This window comes from Hippichthys cyanospilos, chromosome 5 (assembly GCF_059441005.1).
Source record: "Hippichthys cyanospilos isolate Australia breed blue-spotted pipefish chromosome 5, RoL_Hcya_1.0, whole genome shotgun sequence".
In the NCBI taxonomy this organism is placed as follows: Eukaryota; Metazoa; Chordata; class Actinopteri; order Syngnathiformes; family Syngnathidae; genus Hippichthys; species Hippichthys cyanospilos.
In genome coordinates, this window is record NC_142373.1 from 16241871 (window position 1) to 16262136 (window position 20266).

General features: G+C 40.5%; 1 protein-coding gene across 2 annotated transcripts in view; it reads right to left on the reverse strand.

Moving 5' to 3' along the window:
- Positions 1–20266, reverse strand: part of igsf3 (immunoglobulin superfamily, member 3) — a 122233-nt gene that overhangs the window by 73849 nt on the left and 28118 nt on the right. Inside the window, exon 2 of one of the 2 annotated variants that reach the window (XM_088414267.1) lies at positions 2509–2886. In XM_088414267.1, the coding sequence (XP_088270393.1) occupies positions 2509–2886 (378 nt within the window). Of the gene's footprint in view, positions 1–2508; positions 2890–20266 lie in introns of both variants that reach the window. The other variant, XM_088414266.1, reaches the window with a different exon arrangement.

The following is a 20266-nucleotide window of genomic DNA, read 5'->3' on the forward strand; positions in this document are numbered from 1 at the left end:
AGACCTCGTGGCCCTGACTTCCAAAAGCAGGTTAAGAGGTTACAGATGCGGAAAAAAGGGCAGATAAAGTCCCATAACAGCTCCTCTAGTCCCCCCTCGCACGTGTCTAAAAATACCGTGCGCTATCAGTGGTCTGCCCATCTTCAGAAAACACGCAGCAAAACCGCTCCATTTTAGAGTCTGTCACAATAATCTGAATAATGTATTTTCCGCACTATAAGGCACACCTAAAAGCCTTCATTTTTTGAAAAAGCTGATGGTGCGCCTTATGTATGGATCAATATTGAGATTGGGATTGGTAGATGGGGAATAAGTAAGCTTTACCTGTTTCTTTTGTGGGTTTACACTTAAACAAGGTTGGTCATATTGACATTGAGTTATTATGCTATTGAGAGTTTAGAGTTATTATTTGCGTTATTATTGTTACTACTTTGAGTATTACTATATAGTGATTGAAAAAGTTTTAAAATGTCATTAATTGAGGGTGCCCCTTATAATCCGGTGCGCCTTATATATGGAAAAAGTTTTAAAATGTCATTAATTGAGGGTGCGCATAATAATCCGGTGCACCTTATATATGAAAAAAGTTTTAAAATGTCATTAATTGAGGGTGCGCCTTATAATCTGGTGCGCCTTATATATGGAAAAGGTTTTAAGATATGGTATTACTTGGGGGTGCGCCTTATAATCCGGTGCGCCTTATAGTGCGGAAAATACGCTAAAAAGCAAGATTTGTCTTCCTCCCTGGTTGCTTGTTTGCTTGTCTCTTCGAACTGATGCATTCAATGTGGCCTGGTTTTCACTGTTTTCCAGTGACCACGAGGAGGATTTGGTTCGTTAATTTTATCTTCGGCCTTGTGGTGAAGGTCAGCCAAGGTCTGAATTCATTACTACACCATGAATGGAAGGGAGTTTCCAACTATGGCAGCTGTCCGGACTTGTGTGGGCCTGTTGAACAGATGCGGCGCGTGTGTGTTTTGCGTGTGTGAGTGTGTGTGTCATGGGCAAAGACTGGTGAACAGGTGACACCTCGCAGTGCATCATGCCCTGTCACCACAGTTAAAGCAAGTTGAACAAAGTTATTACAGTTGATGGGATTCCAATCCCGCTAACGCACAGTATCTGGCATATGTTTAGAGTGGCAGGCAAACGCTTGACCAGGCGAGCTTGGACGCCCAGTTTGTATCCTCGCATGGCTGCACAACAGCATACCATAAAAGGAGGCGCAATCATCTAAATGTGTCTTGACGCTAGTGCTATCGCTCAAATCCCATGAAAAAGACCTAAAGTAATCAAGCCATTTCCCAAAGTGGGAACTATTATAGGACAGCATGCACCTTTGAGCATCTGTACCTGTACAAACACTTTCGGGGCTTTTCTGGGTTGAATTAAAGTGCCGTGTCTGAGATGCAACTTCAGAGTTTCAGAGTTAAAAAATTTGCTTTTTTTTCTAGTTGTCTTCTGAGGTTGTCAATGATTTTAATCAAAATTGAACTCCAGTTACCCACAGCATGACTTCAAATAGCAAATCTAACCCCGTCTTGCCTATGATTAATTTACCTGATCGATTATGGGTTGCCGTAATTAGATGTCTAACAATTTCTGAAATTGATGTATTGCATTAATTGGTATGGTGAGCAAAAGCAGTTTTGTTAGGATGTCAGAATCAAAGTATGAGGTTTTGATGTCTATTAAACTGACTGAAACGTAATCTGACTTGTTTCGAGGTCATTGGAACGCTAATAGCTAGCGGCTTTTTCATGCTACACGCTGGCAAAAGGCACCGTCCAAAAACTGTTAGCAAAATTAACTTAATTCCCCAAATATAGAAGATACCTGTGTATTGGACACACACTTAATTTAGGGCCAAATTCTGGTATTTTCTATGTTACTCTGTATAGGATGCAAAAGTATATAAAACAATATAAAAACGATAGCAAAATTGAATAAATCTCAGCTTTGTATATTCTTCATATTTTCTTGTATTCATATTTGTAAGTTCTATCATTCTTTCGTGTCAAGTAAAGTGTGTTTCAGATTTCCTACATTATGAGTGGCCAGTGTAACGTTAAATGGTCTGGAAGCATTTGTTTTTCTTTCTCGTGAAGCTGTGTGTCCACGATTAATAAACGAGTCAAATGGAATACCTTTCCGTGTTCTCTAACCGGTGCACTCTTGACTGAATCAGCCGGAGACATCATAACTTTGATGGACTCGGACCTTGGTTCAGACAGCTGGCTTCTTTTATTGAAAACGATGCCGTAAAAACCTCAGCAAACACGAGCTGCTGTAGCTACAACAACCGACATTTTGGAGAAGTGAGCATATCAAGGGCGGTCCATACTTATTCTGACCTCTTTTTGAGGGTCAAGACCCGCTTTTAGAGTTCAGGTTTAAAACGGGTTAGATGTTAGGCGATCATTTCTGGCGGTTAAGTTAAAAGGGCTAGAAAATGCATTATGCGCTCACAAATACGGCAGTGCGTGCGCAATTTCCGGCAAGACTCACCAGTAAGGTTGGTGCGTGCGCTGTAGGAGCCAAGGTAGCGGCCGTCGGTGTTGGGTGTGTAACACTCAAACAGGCCCTGGTCCTTGGCCTGCACTTTAGTGATGTGCAGCATGGCCGAGTCGCGGCTCAGCCTCTCCACGTAGATGTCCTTGCTGTTGACCCGCTGGGCGTAGACGGCGTAGGCGTAGTTGGGCTGGGCGGTGCTCACGATGCGGATCTCCCGGTCCGGCGCGGACGGCAGGTACATGGACCACTCGAAGTCTTGCTCCATGCCTTCCTTGTAGCCCGTCACGTTGCACCAGATGGTCACGTGGGAGCCCTCGGTCCGAATCAGCGGCCCGCTTTGCACCGTCACCACTCTCTGGCCCACAGCGGCGCCTGCTAGCGGAGGCGAGGGAGAGATCGGTAAGAAAGCCAGAACACGGGTTACAAAACTGCACTTTGAAATATTTAGCATTGGCCGTGTTTGCGCACGGCGCCTCTCACAGGAAATAAAGGAACATCTGCAGGTACACATCCTCGGGAGTGAGCTGGAGGTGTGCACGTACACACTGTTTTTCAACGCTTGAATTATTCACTTAGTCTTTTTAACAGCTGCTATCCAATCTGACTCGCCGCTATTTGGTTTACAGCTAAACGGATGCATCATAGCGAACGGGGCTAAACTGTGAGGGGAAGGTAATAAATATGCATTTCGCCGATAAACGGCTCCTTTCTTTTTAAAGACACATTTACACATTTATCTCGCATGAATAAATCATCTTTTCGCTTAATCATGAATGATTACATCATGCGCAAATTATTATGGCAATGCCGCATGAATAAAAGCCGCTTATGACTTTGTGGGTACATTGTTGTAGCGTGTTCCGGCAGACGGTGTGTGAACGTTGCCTCATCTGCACATGCGCTCGGGGTGCACAACATTCCCCATTCAGCCAACAGCTACAAACACCCCCTCCTCTTTTGAATCCGGACACAACAGAGTAGTTACACATGCCCAAAATCCAGACAGAGCGACAAGTATGTCGTTTCCTGTCTGCGCAAACAACTGGGATTTGCAGCTGCGTGCGTCTTTAAAAGACGCAGTGGACACAATGCTTGGGCATTAATAATTCACCAGGCAGCTTTTTATCTTCTCCGGCCTCCCATCCACTTATGGTAACTTTCCCTTACACTTACACGGCCCTGTTTTTTTTTTATTCTGTCATTAGTGCGAGTCTGTCTGAGCGTGCGCGTGTGAGATCATGCGCTCTCCTTTCAACGCTGTCATATGTCTCTGAAAAAGGACGGCGCCGTTGCACATTTGCCGATTCGGTGAGCACAAGCGAGGGAAATGGGAGTGTTTTTGCAGTGTGTGCATTCCTACTTTTACATATATATGTGTAGTGCATGGCATGCAAATTTGCCGGCCACCTCATTCATCATTTACTGAACTTAAAGCGCCGGGTCTTCTGTCAATCGCTACTGAGGGCCATTCCGCTCAGGTCCAGTTTAAATCCACTCAAATCTGAAGAGTCCTTGAATAGGATTTAAATTGAGCTGCCATGGGAATGCAAAGCCTTAAACAAAAAGAATGGCGACAGTAGTCATGACTAAAGCTGGGAGGTGTGGTCCAAAAACAAAAACCTAAGTTTTCTTCAATCATTGTGGACAATTACCATATTTTCCGCACTATAAGGCGCACCGGATTATAAATTGCACCCTCATTTAATGACATATTTGAAAACTTGTTCAATCACAATATAGTAATACTCAAAGTAATAATAAGAACAACTCGAATAATAACTCTAAACTCAGTCAATATGACCAAACTTGTTCAACTGTAAACACAGTTGAACCCGGTAAAGCTTACTTTCTCAGTTCATTCCCCATCTACCAATCCCAATCTCAATATTGATCCATATATAAGGCGCACCTGATTATAAGGCGCACCATCAGCTTTTTTTTAAAAAAAAATAGGCTTTTAGGTGCGCCTAATAGTGCGGAAAATACGGTATTTTAAATGGAAAATATAAACCCAACAAACATTTATTTGAAGATTAGATTCATTTAAAAATATGTGGGAATTATTCAGAATAAGAATAATGGATACTGATTTGAAATCAGTTTAACTTACGTTCTTAGCTTAAGCAAAACTTTCTTAGAGAGCTAGTCCATTCATTTTGGCATTTTAGCAATAAAAAATGTCATAATTATTTTGATAACCAAATCATTTTTGAAGTACAATTAATAACTTTAAAAACGTTTCTACTTGATGTCAATTGAAAAAAATTATGTTCTGTGGTCAAGATGAATAACAATCAATCATGGCTCAACTGTTGGTCATGTAGCATTCATAAAAATAGCTAAATAAGTTGACAATCCCTTTAAATGACACAATTAAGTAGTTATTACCTATTGTAAACATGTCTCAATCTCAAATTCACGCTTTACCAACATTTCAAATTGTTGACTTTTACAATGATGAATTAATCAAACTAATTGAATTTATTGCCCAGCCCCAGCCATATGACTATTTTTCTGAAACGGATTCCCACTGGGCTTACTTGGAATCTTTAAAGTATTAGAAATTCAGAAGTGAAAAAAAAAAAAAAAAGTTTGATTCGGCCAAGGGATACAATAATCTGCAAAACAGCTCCGCGGAAGCAATATCTTAAGATAACACATTAATGATGGATATTGCTTCAAGAATGGAAGCGGGCTAAAACTCCTACTCACCCAGGTACATTCACAGATAAAACTCAAGGGAATACAAGAGGGGTATTATTAACGGCTTTAGATAATAAGCTAAGTGCTTTGTAATTATATACTGCTCATTATTAGCACAGCTCATTTGTACATAGCAGCCCAGCTGGAGCATGTATCTCCCCCCAAGCACAAATATAATGAGCATCCTTCATAACAATACGCAATGTGTTGATTTATTTTATCTACTGAAATACTACTATGTAACAGTGCAAAAAAAATAAAATAAAGTCACATACTGTAGATCAAAGATATATTTGCAATTCATAAATCATTTTCCGGCACACTGGCTGGGTGACCCCATATGGTTAACCAGAGCAACTAAGTAAAAAAGTACAAATTATGTTTCCCAAAATAATGAGGTCCAAGTATTTTGCAGCGCAAAGTCACAATTATTTTTCAAAGAATGAAAAGGTACAGTTATTTTTCCCAGCTGTAAAGGTCAAGAATCAAGTATAGAAAAGTGCATGCTGAGTGCTAAAGCGGCTTCTAAAGGAAAAAAAAAAGATGCAATCATTGTTAGCAAAAGTGAAAATAACTCTCAGGCAGAAGTTTTTTCCCCGTTATACAGCTTTCAACCTTGAGAAATTCCGATGTCAAAAAGAAGACATTTGGTTTTCTGTACTTATAGAAAGCGTTCTATAGAAGAAGAAAAAAATCCCATGGGGAAATATTTAGAAATAGGGAAGAAAAAGAAAACTACATTGGACTCTTTAGCCAGTAATCAAAGTTCTACCAAAATACTGTGGTATGAACTTAAGGACTACCCGGTATGGTGGAGGGACAGACCAAATTTGGTTCACGTTTATTACGCTTCCACAGTCAAAAAGAATTCAAGGTATAAATCCCAGTAAACACTTTAAACACTTTTTTTTTTGCTTTTGTTTTATTGCCTACTTTATTATTTGCTCGATTATGGAATGTAGTCTGCTCAGGGAAGTGAACAGAATAAGAAATTCATTGTGAGGTATTACTATGCTTATGACAATAAAACTTGAATCTTGAAAGAGGCAAAACTTGGAATAGAAAACTATGAAAAAGGCTCCGGAGGGCAATTGTTAAAAAATATTCAGAAGGAAATCTCATATCTTTTGATTGTTTACTGGGATATGAATTAGGGATGGACCAATTAATTGGAATAACTAATGTCATTGTTTTGGGAGGATTTTTTTTTTTTTATTATTATTGGTATTAGTATTGTGACTACTAATAGGTATGGGGAAAAACAGCTCATTATGGGATGTGGAAATGTGAAAAAAAGAACAATGAACGATTTTGATCGGGAAACAAGGTCTATTCGGAACTATCCAATGTCCCATGTGCCTTTCGGTATTGATTCAAGTTCACCAGGCTAGATACTAAACCAAAGTATCCATAAAAAAAAAGCTGGCTTGGCGTAGCTTATTCTCCGTCGACAAAAAGGAGCGAGGCCCATCTCTTCCATATCTCACTTTGAGATCTTTCGGCCGCCATCAGACAGTAACGCACAAGAGAAAAAAGGTTTAAAAATAAATAAATACATTTGTGGATAGCAAATCAGGGCCGAGCCATCGCAGCCCTTAAGGCAAAGTACAATGCTTCTTCTCTGAGAGTGCTTAAGAGTTTCTGAGTGCATCTCAAAGTTCAGTAAGCCTCTGAGACAATGTAAATATAAATGCGGCCAAGCATGTTCCTGGATGCATCGGGTAAAAGGATCCGCCGCCTATTCTGACTCAGGCCCGATTCCCGTTTCACATGGCTGCGATGTCAGAGCGCTCATCTGGCGACGCTCGTCTTGGCCTCGGCGTTGCACCGCTGATGCGTCACCGCTTCTCATGTTGCTGGAAACGTATAACATTACCCCGAGCGTCCAAAATACCACACGGCACCCTTGGAGGAAAAATGACTTTCTCACTGATTACATTTTAACCCCATTTCTCCACGTTTCAACCTCCGTCAATCCCTTCTTCTACATCTCAGCCCTTCAAGCCTCCTTGTACGTCTCCTCTCTTTGCCTTATGCTTCTGTGTCTTTTCAAGCGGGATTTAAACAGCTCTACCAGACTTCAAAGTGCGTGTCGCTCTGTGGGCTGTTTAGAGGCTGACAATGACATAGCAAACCCCGGAGACCTTCAACTGATCACAGCATTCCGCTACCTCCCAACCACAAATAATCCAGCTCTACCCCCTTTGCCACACTCACGGTTCTTCTTCACCTCTGGCAACGCTTGAGTCAATCCCGGGGTGCCCGTATTTGCTGGATAAGACCTCCGATTTGTCTATTATTAACGCGCATCTCCATCGTTCGCCTCCCGCCTTCACTGCCTCCAGTGTGTCATCGCCGCATCCCACACTGCGCATCGAGCAGGAGTTTCGCGCGGGATGCTCTTCCGTCTCCGCGGACCAACCCCGCGCGCGACCTCGCTGTACACGAGCTGCCAGGGAACAGAAGCGGATGACACCAAAACACACAAACGCGCGTCCGCGTTCCGCACACATTCAGGATGCCACAAAAGAGGATTATTCTAAGTGGGGGGGGGTGTTGCGGGGGGAGCACTAATCCAATCATTTGTGGCCACTGTCTTATTCTCAGCGGGTTTCAAGGCAACTAGCACTCAAGCCTACTCACATCACTCTTACACGACATGTGATAATTACACACCTAGGAAGGTGTATAATAAAGGCTCCGCAGGGTGTAAGTGATATACAGAGGGCAAAAAGCAGAAGGTCAACTGGCGCCATCTCTGAAATTTTCAACTTAAGCAAATTCGACTTTTGATTACTGACCGTGACGCCACAGTTGGCGAGAGTTGGAAGGGAGCGCCTACAGTAAACAAGGCCGCGCTGTCACGGTATGACTCGGCTGCCGCCTCGTTATTTCAGAGTCGACACGCTCGCAGTTTGATGCGTACGATGCGTGCGTCTGAGTAATTGCAGAGACGCTCTTCATTCTCGTCAAACTCAATGCACGCTGCTGATATAGACTAAGCGCATTTTCAAGTGTTGGACTCCAAAACCCAAAGGATGGAATATGCAAAATTAACCTCATAAAATGTGTTATAGGTCAGTTGATCGCATACTTAATTGGCACCAAAGTTGTCTTTTTGTCATTTGGAAGCCTAAAGTGGGAACTGCTTAGGGTGTCGGCCATGAATCAGACCAAAATTGACCAATTGGTGATCAGTGGTCATACACATGTCACATTTGCTTTTTAAAGCAATATATAACTTAAGTTATTTTCATAGTTAAAACGGAGATCCAGATCAATTAATCAGAAGGCCAATTACGGCCTTTCAAACATTGGTCAAAGATAATGGCCGATGTTTGCCCAATATTGGAACTATTTACCTTCATGTACTCTAACACAACACAAACATATGAGAGGAATTAATGTCATTAATTGAGCCGCAATGCACTCTGCGGACCAAATAGTAAAGTTTTTATTATTTAAAGTTATATTTTTAAACAATAAGATTACCGTTGACCTCTGGAACTGCTCCTAGTCTGGACCGTAAAATTAAGCATATTATTGATACCCATTGAAATGCATAGGAACAAATGCTATTTTAATTATTGAAAAATTTTTAAAAAAAAAAATAAAAATAATCGTCCGGTCACAAATTATTATTAGTTTTTAAACATGTTTTTCCCAGTTGCTTTTGGCTGAAAATGACATCACATGTATTGAGGGCTCACCTCGAGAACACCACATGATCAAACTTAGACAATAGATGCACTATGATTGGCAGTTACAAACTTTGAGGTCATTTGAGATGGATCAGATGAGACGGATTAAAGCGAGTGAACCGTTCCTCAATTCATATTCCATAACGGAAATATCCTTGGGAATGCTGCGTTCGGATTAGCGGGCGCTCATAGTACAAACTGCGATAAAAATGTTTGGTTTGACTTCCCCTTTAATCTGTGTATTTTTCAGATTCGTCAGCTGGTGATTCCTTATCTTGGATTATCTGCCTGCATGAGCATAGTTAGCCAAAGTCCACATTGGAGACGATTGTCTTTCAGGTCTAAATTTACCAATAATAAGCTTCATGTGTTACTTTGTCAGCCACTAATTATTCATAATAAAGAAAAGTAATCTCAAATCTGAATTGCTGGATGCTTTTGTTACAAAAATAGCCGTGTCACAGAAAACAATAGAAGAATGATGGGGTTCTTATTATGTTTCTGAAGCTAATACCGGCACTTGAGTCTGCCTCCTCTTGTTTGAATGAACACATGCCCCCACATTGCTCTATCCCCCACACCCGTGAACTTGATTTATAAAAAAAACTTTTCGGGGCAAATAGACGGTGACATGGAGCAGAATAAACTCTGACCATTGAGGTTTGAATTAATTATTAAGGAGCAGAACACGGACGCAGTCAATGTCCCATCCTCCCGAGAGAGGTTCAGACTCATCCCCAAGATCTGAGACCCTATGAAGCTTCCCAGACAGCGAGGTAGCGATTGAGAGAGGAAAAGAAGTTATGGTGTCGGAAGAAGAAAGTAAGGAAGGGGTGAAAGCCGGGGAGAGAACGACAGCCGCCTCCAGGGTGCTGAGGACTACTGAAATGTGCAGAACTAAGAGAATCTTGAAGCGTACAAGCGCCTCATGTGCAATACACGTGTGAGACACAAAAGGGAAAGATCAGGGACATGGCATTTTTCAGAAGTGGTTCTTCTCCCTGCAGGGCTCTAAAAGCATTAAGCCTGTTAGCATTATTGCCATGGAGCAAAGGAGGGCGAGACCGATGCCAAAAATGTGAAACTGAAGAGAGAGAACGGTTTCATCGATTGCAATGAGCAACCTTAACAAGCAAAACGGCCATTCTTGTAAAGATCAGAGCGTTTGATAAACACAAGGTTCCAAAAAATCCTAATTAGGGCATAAAGGATAGCCTAGCCATCAAGAGCTGACAAAATTAGCCTGCTGGTGTCGATATGTACAGCAAGCTTAAGCCTGGTGTGACAGCGAGAAACTACTCCAGGCTTTACAGAATTTCTTCTTCATCGGATACATTTGTTGTGCTTAAAAACAATTTGTTCAGGTCCCATAAGGTACACCTGGATTATAGGTTATCAAGGATTGCCGGCTTTAGGGCTAAAACGAGTCAGAGTACCGTATTTCCCGCACTATAAGGCGCACTGCATTATAAGGCGCATCCTAAATTTATGACATATTTTGAAACGTTTTCCATATATAAGGCGCGCTGGATTATAAGGCGCACCCTCAATTAATGACATCTTTTAAAACTTTTTCAATCACAATATAGTAATACTCAAAGCAATAACAATAATAACTCAAATAATCACTCCAAACTCTCAGTAGCATAATAACTGTCAATATGACCAAGCTTACTGATGACAAAGCTTACCTTATCAGTTCATTCCCCATCTATGGATCCCGATCTCAATATTGATCCATATATAAGGCGCACCCAATTATAAGGCGCCCCATCAGCTTTTTAAAAAAATTAAGGCTTTTAGGTGCGCCTTATAGTGCGGAAAATGCGGTACTTTTTAATGTTATGGTGCATGGTAAATGTTTGTTATTATAACAAATGTCGTATTATATATTTTGTTTGAAAATAAAACAGTTTATTTAATCTAGAAAAATGGCTACCAGGTGCGCCTTGTAGTGCGGAAAACACAAAACGGAAAATCAAAAAAAATAAATAAATAAGACTAAAAAAATACTCAATGCATGATTTCTTGCCATGGATAACCAATCGCTAGTGTACACCTCAGAAAACAAATATGGAAGGCTAATCGTATCAACAATTGTTTATGCTCTTCATGACAGTAAAACACACTTGAAAAGCTGTGAAAAGGCCAATTTCAAAATAAACCATCCATCCATTTTCTAGCGCCGCTTATCCTCACAAGGGTCGCAGGCTTGTTGGTTCATTTTTAAGTTTAAAAATCTTAAATTTAGAAAGCTTGATCTTTCATAATTAATTGGAAATGTGTCATATCAGTGTTTATAATTGTGCTATAATAAATAAATGAATAAAATCTACTCTGTATTTGATTCAACGCTCGACATTTGATTCGCATTTGCTGTAGGATATCAAAAGACCAAAAATTCTTCACAGCTGCCAAAAAAAGTGAATTTTACTGTATAATAGTTACTCAATCACTAATCCATAAACCAAACCTCCTCCAAACTCTTTCAAATATTTACAGTTTTTTTTTCTTCTTTCTTCTGTATTTTTGGAACCATAAGGTACATGAGATTATAAAATGAAGTTTCAATAAACAGGCGCATTACTGCACATTATAATAAACAAACCCGTGAAGCAAATAATTCAAATTCTATTGAACCTCAATTCGATCCATACATAAACCATTTTGGGCATCTTTCAAAATGAAAAACACGGTAATTACCGGCGGCGAACAAATTTACAAAGCGATCAAATCATTTTGCACAACGCAATCCTCGATTAAATTTTAGATTCGCTTTATATGAAGGGACAAAAGTCCTGTAGAAGAAGAAGGCAACTCGCGTGGCAAAGCAACAAAGACACGTTTTCCATTCATAATCGTTCCCCTAGCAATTTCAGATTCTGGAATCTGTGATTGATGAGCTCCCTGCAGCATCTCATATTACAATTCCGTCTGCGTCCTCCCAGTTACGACGGCGTGTCCTTCCCGCGGTGATAATCACCCAGAGCAATACATTGTATAAATCAGTGTCGCTGAGCCGTCTTACCCGACCACTGACCAACTTGGAGTTAAAGTATTCCACCGATCCCAATATTTATTCACTATTTTACTAACGTGTCTGATTTAAAGAGACGGGTGAGGAATAACATGTTTTTTGGCAGAGGGGAAATCGCTCGTTTTCCCGGCGCTGGAAGAAAATATCGAAGTCTGCAGATGCCTGCCAGCCGCGAGACAGGTGATCATGACACGGAGAAACAAATCGAGGTAGAGAGGCCGAGCCTTGGGCTTCCATTAGACGAGCCAGTCGACAGCTGACAAACACTTAGAGCAACTGGCCATTACGGCATCAATCCGGGCCAAGAGGATGACGTTGCTTACAATGGCAAGATGAAGGGAATTTCATTATAGGTCAGCATTTCCTGGTCGCGTGGAGTTTCAAGTTAAAATAAGCAGCCAGGTGGTGCGCGCGATGCGGAGATTACAAGATTTACATGCCGGGGAAATCATTTATGGAGGGGGGCTTTATAAGGCAGCAGTTTGATGAAGCAATCCCTGTTCACTATGAGAGGGACTCTCTTCTCCAAAACAATTCAGCGATTGGCAGATGCTCGACAGAAAACATCCTTGTTAATATGATTCAATCTATTATTCATTTCCACGACAATCGTGTTAAATAATGGAACTCGCGCAAACAGTGTGAGATTATGAGTAGAGCTAGAGAAGAATTCAAAGGTTAATTATAATTATTATCAATAATCTAGCCATCTGGTTTTTTTTTGTTTTTATTTTTGTTTTGTTTGTTTTTTTTTACCGCTTTGCTGGTGCCAAGCCCAGCTGTCTTTGGGCAGTGGGTGGGGTACACCCTGAACTGCTCCCAGCCAATCACAGGGCAAATAGAGACAAACAACACTCATACTCAAATATACATCTAAGGGCAATTTGGAGTGTCGAATAAATCTACCATGGAGGTTTTTGGGGATTGTGGGAGGAAACTGGAGTACTCAGAGAAATCCAAGCGGGCATGGGGAGAACATGCAAACTCTACACAGGTAGCAAACCGGGGCCTATAGAACCGTGAGGTGGATGTGCTAACCACTCTGCAACTGTGCCGCCCATGAACAATTATATACAATATTATTGCCACTGTTGTGTCTTCTTAAGCTGTATTAGCCAAACTAGTTTGATTTTTTTTTTTTTTTTTAACAAGATCATTGGACCAAAGGCTCTGTAGCGCCTTCAAGATTCCTACAAGCATTTCCTGGTTTCATTTTTTTTCAATTCGAAAGATACGATTCAGGCGTATCTGTCGTCAAGCTCAAACTAGCGCGAAGCGTCATTTTAACACTCAAGCATTCTCTCCACATTGGGGTTCTAAACATGAATGTATGAAAATAATAAAACTTTTAATGTCACTCATTAGAGTTACGGTAGAACTGGATCATCTCCGAGCTGAATTTTGCCAGCCAATTGCAGGGCATAAACAGTAGAGTATAGCCAAGTATTCATACTCACAGCAATCAACATTAATTTAACATGTTTTTTATGTGAGCGTACCATGAGACGCCCCAAATAACGATAGATGTACACAGAACCTCAACGCAGACCTGCTTGAGCAGTTTCAAACCCAGGACAAAGCGCGGCAAACGTATTCATGCAAACCGGTAAGGATGACATCTGCAAAGCAAATCATTTTCATTTTATGTCTGGAATGTATTTTTGAGATGATTACATAGCATACTATGAACTAAGTTGTTTGACCGCTTTCCTGGGACAGGATGGAATATAAATTGTAGAAAATAGGTCATATTTGAGTCCGTCACCATTAGCACATCTGCCTGGGATTTGAATCAAAACGTGTTTTCCCTGGACTTGCACAGGTTTTCTCAAAGTACTCCTGCTTCCTCCCATATTCTAAAAGCACGCATGTTTGGTTCTTTGAAGGCTAAATTGTCCATTTATTGATTTATATGTGTCCTGTGACTGGTTGACAACCAGTCCGAGGAGGATAAGCATTATTGAAATGGATGAATGGATTGTCTGCTGGTGAAATCTTCTGAAAAATTCAGCATTCTTTCAACGACAATGAAAGCCAATTGAGATCCAATGTAGGATTTTTCCACTCGGCGGCATCCAAATGAACAAACAGGTGGCCGGACCGCAACTTATTCAGCGGAATGATGTGAATACACAGCGACACGGACTATTTTCTCTCTGTCGCTTTGAGCAATATTTATGAAGGAGTTACTTTGTTTGCAGCATTAATGAATGTCACGCGCAACCAGCACTATAGAACGTTTAATAGGAATTTATTCACTGCTCTTGTATTCAAGACCCATAGGACCCGGTGAGAACTTGGGACCATAATAAGCCTCAGCTCGTGGTTCCGCTCAGTCAGAGGCAGACTATTAAATTAGGGAAGCTCCGAGTGCCAAAGTTAATGTAAAGACACTTTTTGCGATGTAAAAATAATTGAACGGGCTGCTTCATGGTGCATGCTCCATTTATACACCCAGCTTTCTTGGCAGAGGCTGTAAAATGCCAGTTGTTACTTGCTGATATACTGCATGTAGTGGCCCCAATTACCTTGTCCAGAAAATGCATTACACAGCTTCTGAAAATGCCGAATATAAATAGAAATTGTACTTGGGCTTTTGTACGGAATGCATCCTCACCTGCCACCACTTTAAGCACACCTCCTTAATGCTAAAGAGAGCTAACAGACTCGTGTTTACGGGCTTAAAACTGAAAAAGAAAAAGTTTGGAGATCGTAACATTGAGCCTTTGTCCGGCATATCAAAAAGCCTGAAATCGGACACCTGTTTTTTTGTAACATACGCTTCACGTCGTCTTTTCGACTACCGCGCGAAGCTAACTATTCTTAAATTATGGCTCCCCTGGGCTACAGGCGCCGTGACCCCACCTGTGTGGCTGCACATAACAGCTGGTGAGAGCCGGACGGGAGCAGCAGGCGGCTGTTTTCACGCTTGATTCCAACTTCTAAGTCAACGTGTTGCTCCTGCGCACTGTGGGAGTGTGTACACGGAACGCAGTGGAGGGGCTGTAGCAAACTGAGCGCGCATGTGGCCGTGCCATATCATTCTCCGGATTTCTTAAGGAGACCAATTGAAGACCTCAGGCCCTGAGTCACATTTTCTTTAAGTGACAACTCGAAAAAATAACTGAATGTACGGCTAAAGGGCAACAGATAGCCTAGCTGTTACCATTCCACCCTCATAATTGTGATTCAGGACTTAAATGTTGGCCTACTGTATGGAATTGGCATTTTTTCTATGTTAAAGATGTACCGTATTTTCCGCACTATAAGGCGAAACTAAAAGCCTTATTTTTTTTAAAAAAGCTGATGGTGCGCCTTATAATCAGGTGCGCCTTATATATGGATCAATCTTGAGATTGGGATTGGTTGATGGGGAATGAACTGATAAAGTTAGCTTTACCTGTTTCTTTTGTGTGTTTACAGTTGAAGAAGGTTGCTCATATTGACATTGAGTTATTATGCTATTGAGCGTTTGGAGTTATTATTTGAGTTATTATTGTTATTACTTTGAGTATTACTATATTGTGATTGAAAAAGTTTTAAAATATGGCATTAATTGAGGGTGCGCCTTATAATCCGGTGCGCCTTACAGCGCGGAAAATACGGTACTATGGTTTCTTCCCGAGTCCGAAAAACATGTAAGGTTAATAACAGAGAAACACTACATTATTAATCGTGATGGAATGATCTAAAAACTCCAGTCTGTTTGAAATGCGGGATTCAGGAAGTTCCAAAACTCTTCCTTTACATGTCGTGTTTGTCGTTTTATTTTCTGACTTTCATTGTGACTTTTTGTTGCCTTTTGCTTTAATGTTGAGCGTTTGCTCACTTCTCTTCTAAGCGCCGCTGCTTTTTCTCGGAGAAATATTTCTTCAACTCGCAGAGTTCACCTGGTTAAATAGAGGTAAAATTGCAGCTTGAATAAAGATATAAAGTTGCTGAATGTAATACGGCATGATGGAAAATAGGCAGGAAATGATTATTATGCATGTTGATGTTCCAGATGCTGTGGACAACAAATGGATAGAAGGTAACCCGAGCCAGCAACCACTCCCGTTTTCAAGTATAAAAACTCCAAACATCAATTTCAGTCCACGGCGATGTTAGTGATATATTAAGTGAATGCCGAAAGATGAGCGTTCCTTCGCCCGTTGCTGAAGAGACTCCTTTCTTCCGCCCACTCCCACAGCTGATTTGCCTCTCAGTTGGACCGTAATGTGGAAGTGATCCTTTTTCTAGCGTTGTTTGAAATGGATAATCAGTATTCAGCGAGTCTTTGGAACTCCTTAAATGACATTTTCAAAGATTTCCGGTTTAATATCTCATCAGTGGCACCCAATTCGGTTTTGTGTCTGCTCATGCAGGAAAGCCACTGTTATTCAAATCGTATTATGTCTGCTGTGTAGATTGTAGTCATCCCTACTGGGTTGACTCAAGGTCAACTCAAGACTGTTGAAAACAAGGGCAACGTATTATACTAAATGCTTCATAATGAATTAATAATCTGCGATTCTTTGAAAATTATTTTCTAGTGTCGTCGCTATTCCATATTGCTCAGTGCCGACATATTTCCACATGAGCTACTTGCGCTCTGTACTTGCGTTAGTGACATCACGTTTCTTTCTTTGGTTAAAAAACTAGCGTTTTATTATCTACAACCATATTGTTCTCTCAATTCATACATAATCATAACATAACACAACCATAACATACCTCCATAAAGATCAATGTTTCAATCAGTTGGCTAAACTGTTAGTATGGTTTACTCGTCTCTGAGATTTATAATGATGAAACATAATTTGTTGTGTTTTTATAATACGTTTTTATAATATGTTAGCCTGTAGCCATACCCTGTGCTCAAAAAGTTTTAAAAATATAGCATTAAACATATACAAATTGTGTATAAATTGAAAAAGATCGTGTATAATTGTTTGTGATGTGTAAATTTGATTTATGATTGTATGTAGTTGTATGATTTTATGGATGAATTATGTGCAATGTGTTTATATGTTCAATAATCAATCAATTAAAGACAGAAAAAGACGCTATCAAAGTATTGATTTTGAGTTTGAAATGTGATTTAACTTATTATTTAACTGCAGTATTTTGTCAGTGTAATGTTGAACATATCCATCTATCCATCCATTTTCTCGAAATATGTTGGTGGTAAACACGCAGTCGTGTTCAATCTGTTGAAGACAGGATGTTGCTGTAAGCAGGCAACTATTTTCTTTACGTTTTTGCTCAATTTTGCTGCTGCGTTTTATATACCGGTGCAGTTTATGGTCCGAAAAATACGGTAATCAAATGTTTCCACGTCCTCTATCAATGTGATCAGGGATTATTTCTGCTTGGTGCATTCAATGTCCCAAAATGGGAACGCACCACCAGAAAACTCAGCTCTCCATGGCCAGATGTTATTTCCCATGATTCGGCGACACCGTTTGCATAATCATGAATCATTATGACATCCGTGTGATGTATGACACACATGATAATTGGCTTGCTGGATTAAAAAAAAAAAATGGATGCCATGACGTTACTATGTAAAATCAGGACAAAACAACAGGTCATGTGAAATCCAATGGAACTCGGGACACAAGGCTGAAAATCTGGACGTCAAAACAGCACATCTGGTCACCCTAGTTTTAGCAAATTCCACAAGTCCGACTTGAGTCTCTCACCTCTAGCGATCGAAGATTATGAACTCCTTCATATAAACCAGTCTTATCATAAACTGAGTAATAGAACCCCCGAGTCGTGCCATAGCACGGACGTAGTCGAAAATAACCATATCTTAAGTCACATTACTATTGTTATTGCCCATAATCTACAGAATTTGCAGGGAGCGATTAATCAATTATTCTGCTCATAAAGCAGAGCTTAAACGCCATCGACTCAACCCTCCGGAGCCCAAATAATGTATGCCTTTTTATTGTCGTGTCACGCGTCATAAAACAAATACCCCACATCAACATTCATTTCAAACCGAAGGTTAGATATGCAGCTGCACATTGCGGTGGCACCAAAATGGATTAAACAGTACCGGAGTCACATATGGCGCGGCGGTGTCAACATTTTGACGCGCCAGTAAAATTGGGTTTGTTTGAAGATTGTTCTCTACTAACCTTATTCGGAATAAATAATTCAAACCGCAGCTGGGTGGCAGGAGAGCTTCTCTTGTCTCTGATCACAAAGGTACAACAATTTTGAGCTTGTGATCATCTTAATCATCGACGCACACGCACCGTGACTTTGGGGACGCTTGCGAAATCTAAGAGTTCCGAGAGAGGAATTGCTGATTTTTTAGAGGCGGGAATGCTCACTTTTCATTGAAATGCTCAAGGCCTTTTCACACTGCATTCGGGAGGGCACAGTGTGCCATCGACAAATCCATTTATTCCTTGTGTTATGTGCTGCTAGGGCTGGCTGGGAAATAAATCAAATTAATCAAATTCCAGTGTTCCCTCGCTACATTACGGTTTGTTTATTGCGGCGTCACTCTATCTCAGATTTTCAGTTATGACCGGAACTTTTTCCATTGCAGGTTTACGTCGCTACTTTTCTTCATATTTTGATGATATAGTTTATTTATTTAAAAGAACCTCAACCTCTATGAAATGAGTTTTCATTTATGATCATATCTATTGCCAGTTTGCCACTTTATTTTTTTTCCTCCTCCCAAGTTGGACTAGATGGAAAATAAACTCAACTTTGGGTATATTTGTTTTAGTAAAAGAAACAAACTTAAAAAAATAAAATAAAAAAAAGGAAAAAAGCTTTTGGTTAACTGCGTGTATTTTTTGGAGCGTAGCCCCCGCAGTAAATGAGGATACAATAATTTGTCAAAAGATTTGCAAAATTGTGGCATTGAGATTGTGTAAACGAGGCAGTCGGGGAGGACAATTTACGAGTTGTTTACAACAGTTACTCACAACTTAACTGTGGCATTTTTGCAAGGTACGCATAAGCTAAGAAAAGTTATCGTTTGCACAAGCTATGAATCTAAACTTTGCTATAAAACTGATCAGTATCCAATTGGACAGGATATATTTTTGAAAACATCAAACTTTCTTTCAATAAATGTTCATTGGGTATATTACTTTAATTAGAATTGATTAAAATCATCCAGAATGACTGAAGAAAATCAAGATTTGAATTTTTGTCACCCAACCCAAGCTCATAACTGTTTTAATGGTTAAACTCGCACATTCACTAGGTGTTTTCGGAGCGTTTCCAGCGTGGGAACAGCAATAGACCAATCGGCGAAAAAAAAAAAACATTCACATGCCCTCCTGGTAGCCTGCTAAGCAATCGCTTCCAAATATGGGCAAACTTGCAATGGAGTGACTACGATCAGTTAGCGTTTAAACAAGGCGGCCATGCTTTGATGTGGCTTTTAAGCCTTCAGATTTTGTTGTGGACTGTGAGGGCAAAACGTTTACAAATCATGTTAAAAAGTAAGTTGTAAAACTGGTTTACACCCTCCCTGCTGCCCCCACACATGCGCACGTCTCCTACAATAGACCAAACCATTAACCCCGTACGAACACCTGCTCCCCCACCCGTCCAGTCCCGACCAATCCCAACCCCCACCCATGTCTCATTTATCCGACAAAGACTTCACCATAAACAAGCCAAATACTAAAATTATGAACACAACGCAGGAAAAAAAAAATCAACAGCTAATTGTATCATGTTCAAGCGCAATCGTTTTAAGTGGTAATTAGTAAAAAAAAACGTATACTCCCCCCCAAAAAACTGGACCGTCATCCTTAATTATCCATCTTGTCCTCATGCACGATTGCCACGTGACAGCTGCGTCTACTTCGTGTACACTGGCGAGATTTTGTATGACTGGCAGCCCGCTATCAGTTTGCAGGTTTGCGGATTAAGCCGCAGATCGGGAAAAAAAAAAAACCTAATTAACTATTAATTAGTGCGCTTCAAACAGACTTTTCTGCCATTGTCAGTCATTTTGCCTTTGAGGCAGCAAAAGACATGTGCTTGTGAATTCATGCATTTATGCATAAGCAATTAGACACACAAACACACAACTCCTTGCTTCTTGCTGCAAAAGTAACGAGAAAGCATATTAACGGCACATAATGCCACTTTGAGCGGATGCTCTTTGTAGGAACAAAAGTGTACTTTTAGAATAAAAAAAAACAAACACATGGAGACAATTAGTTGCGCATATCGAGAGTGTGAGCTACTGAATATGGATCATCTCGTTGCAGGTGGGGAGTGGTCGCCATAGTTACAAGACCTGGTGAGAATCCCACCAGTGTGGGATATGTGAAGGTGGGGA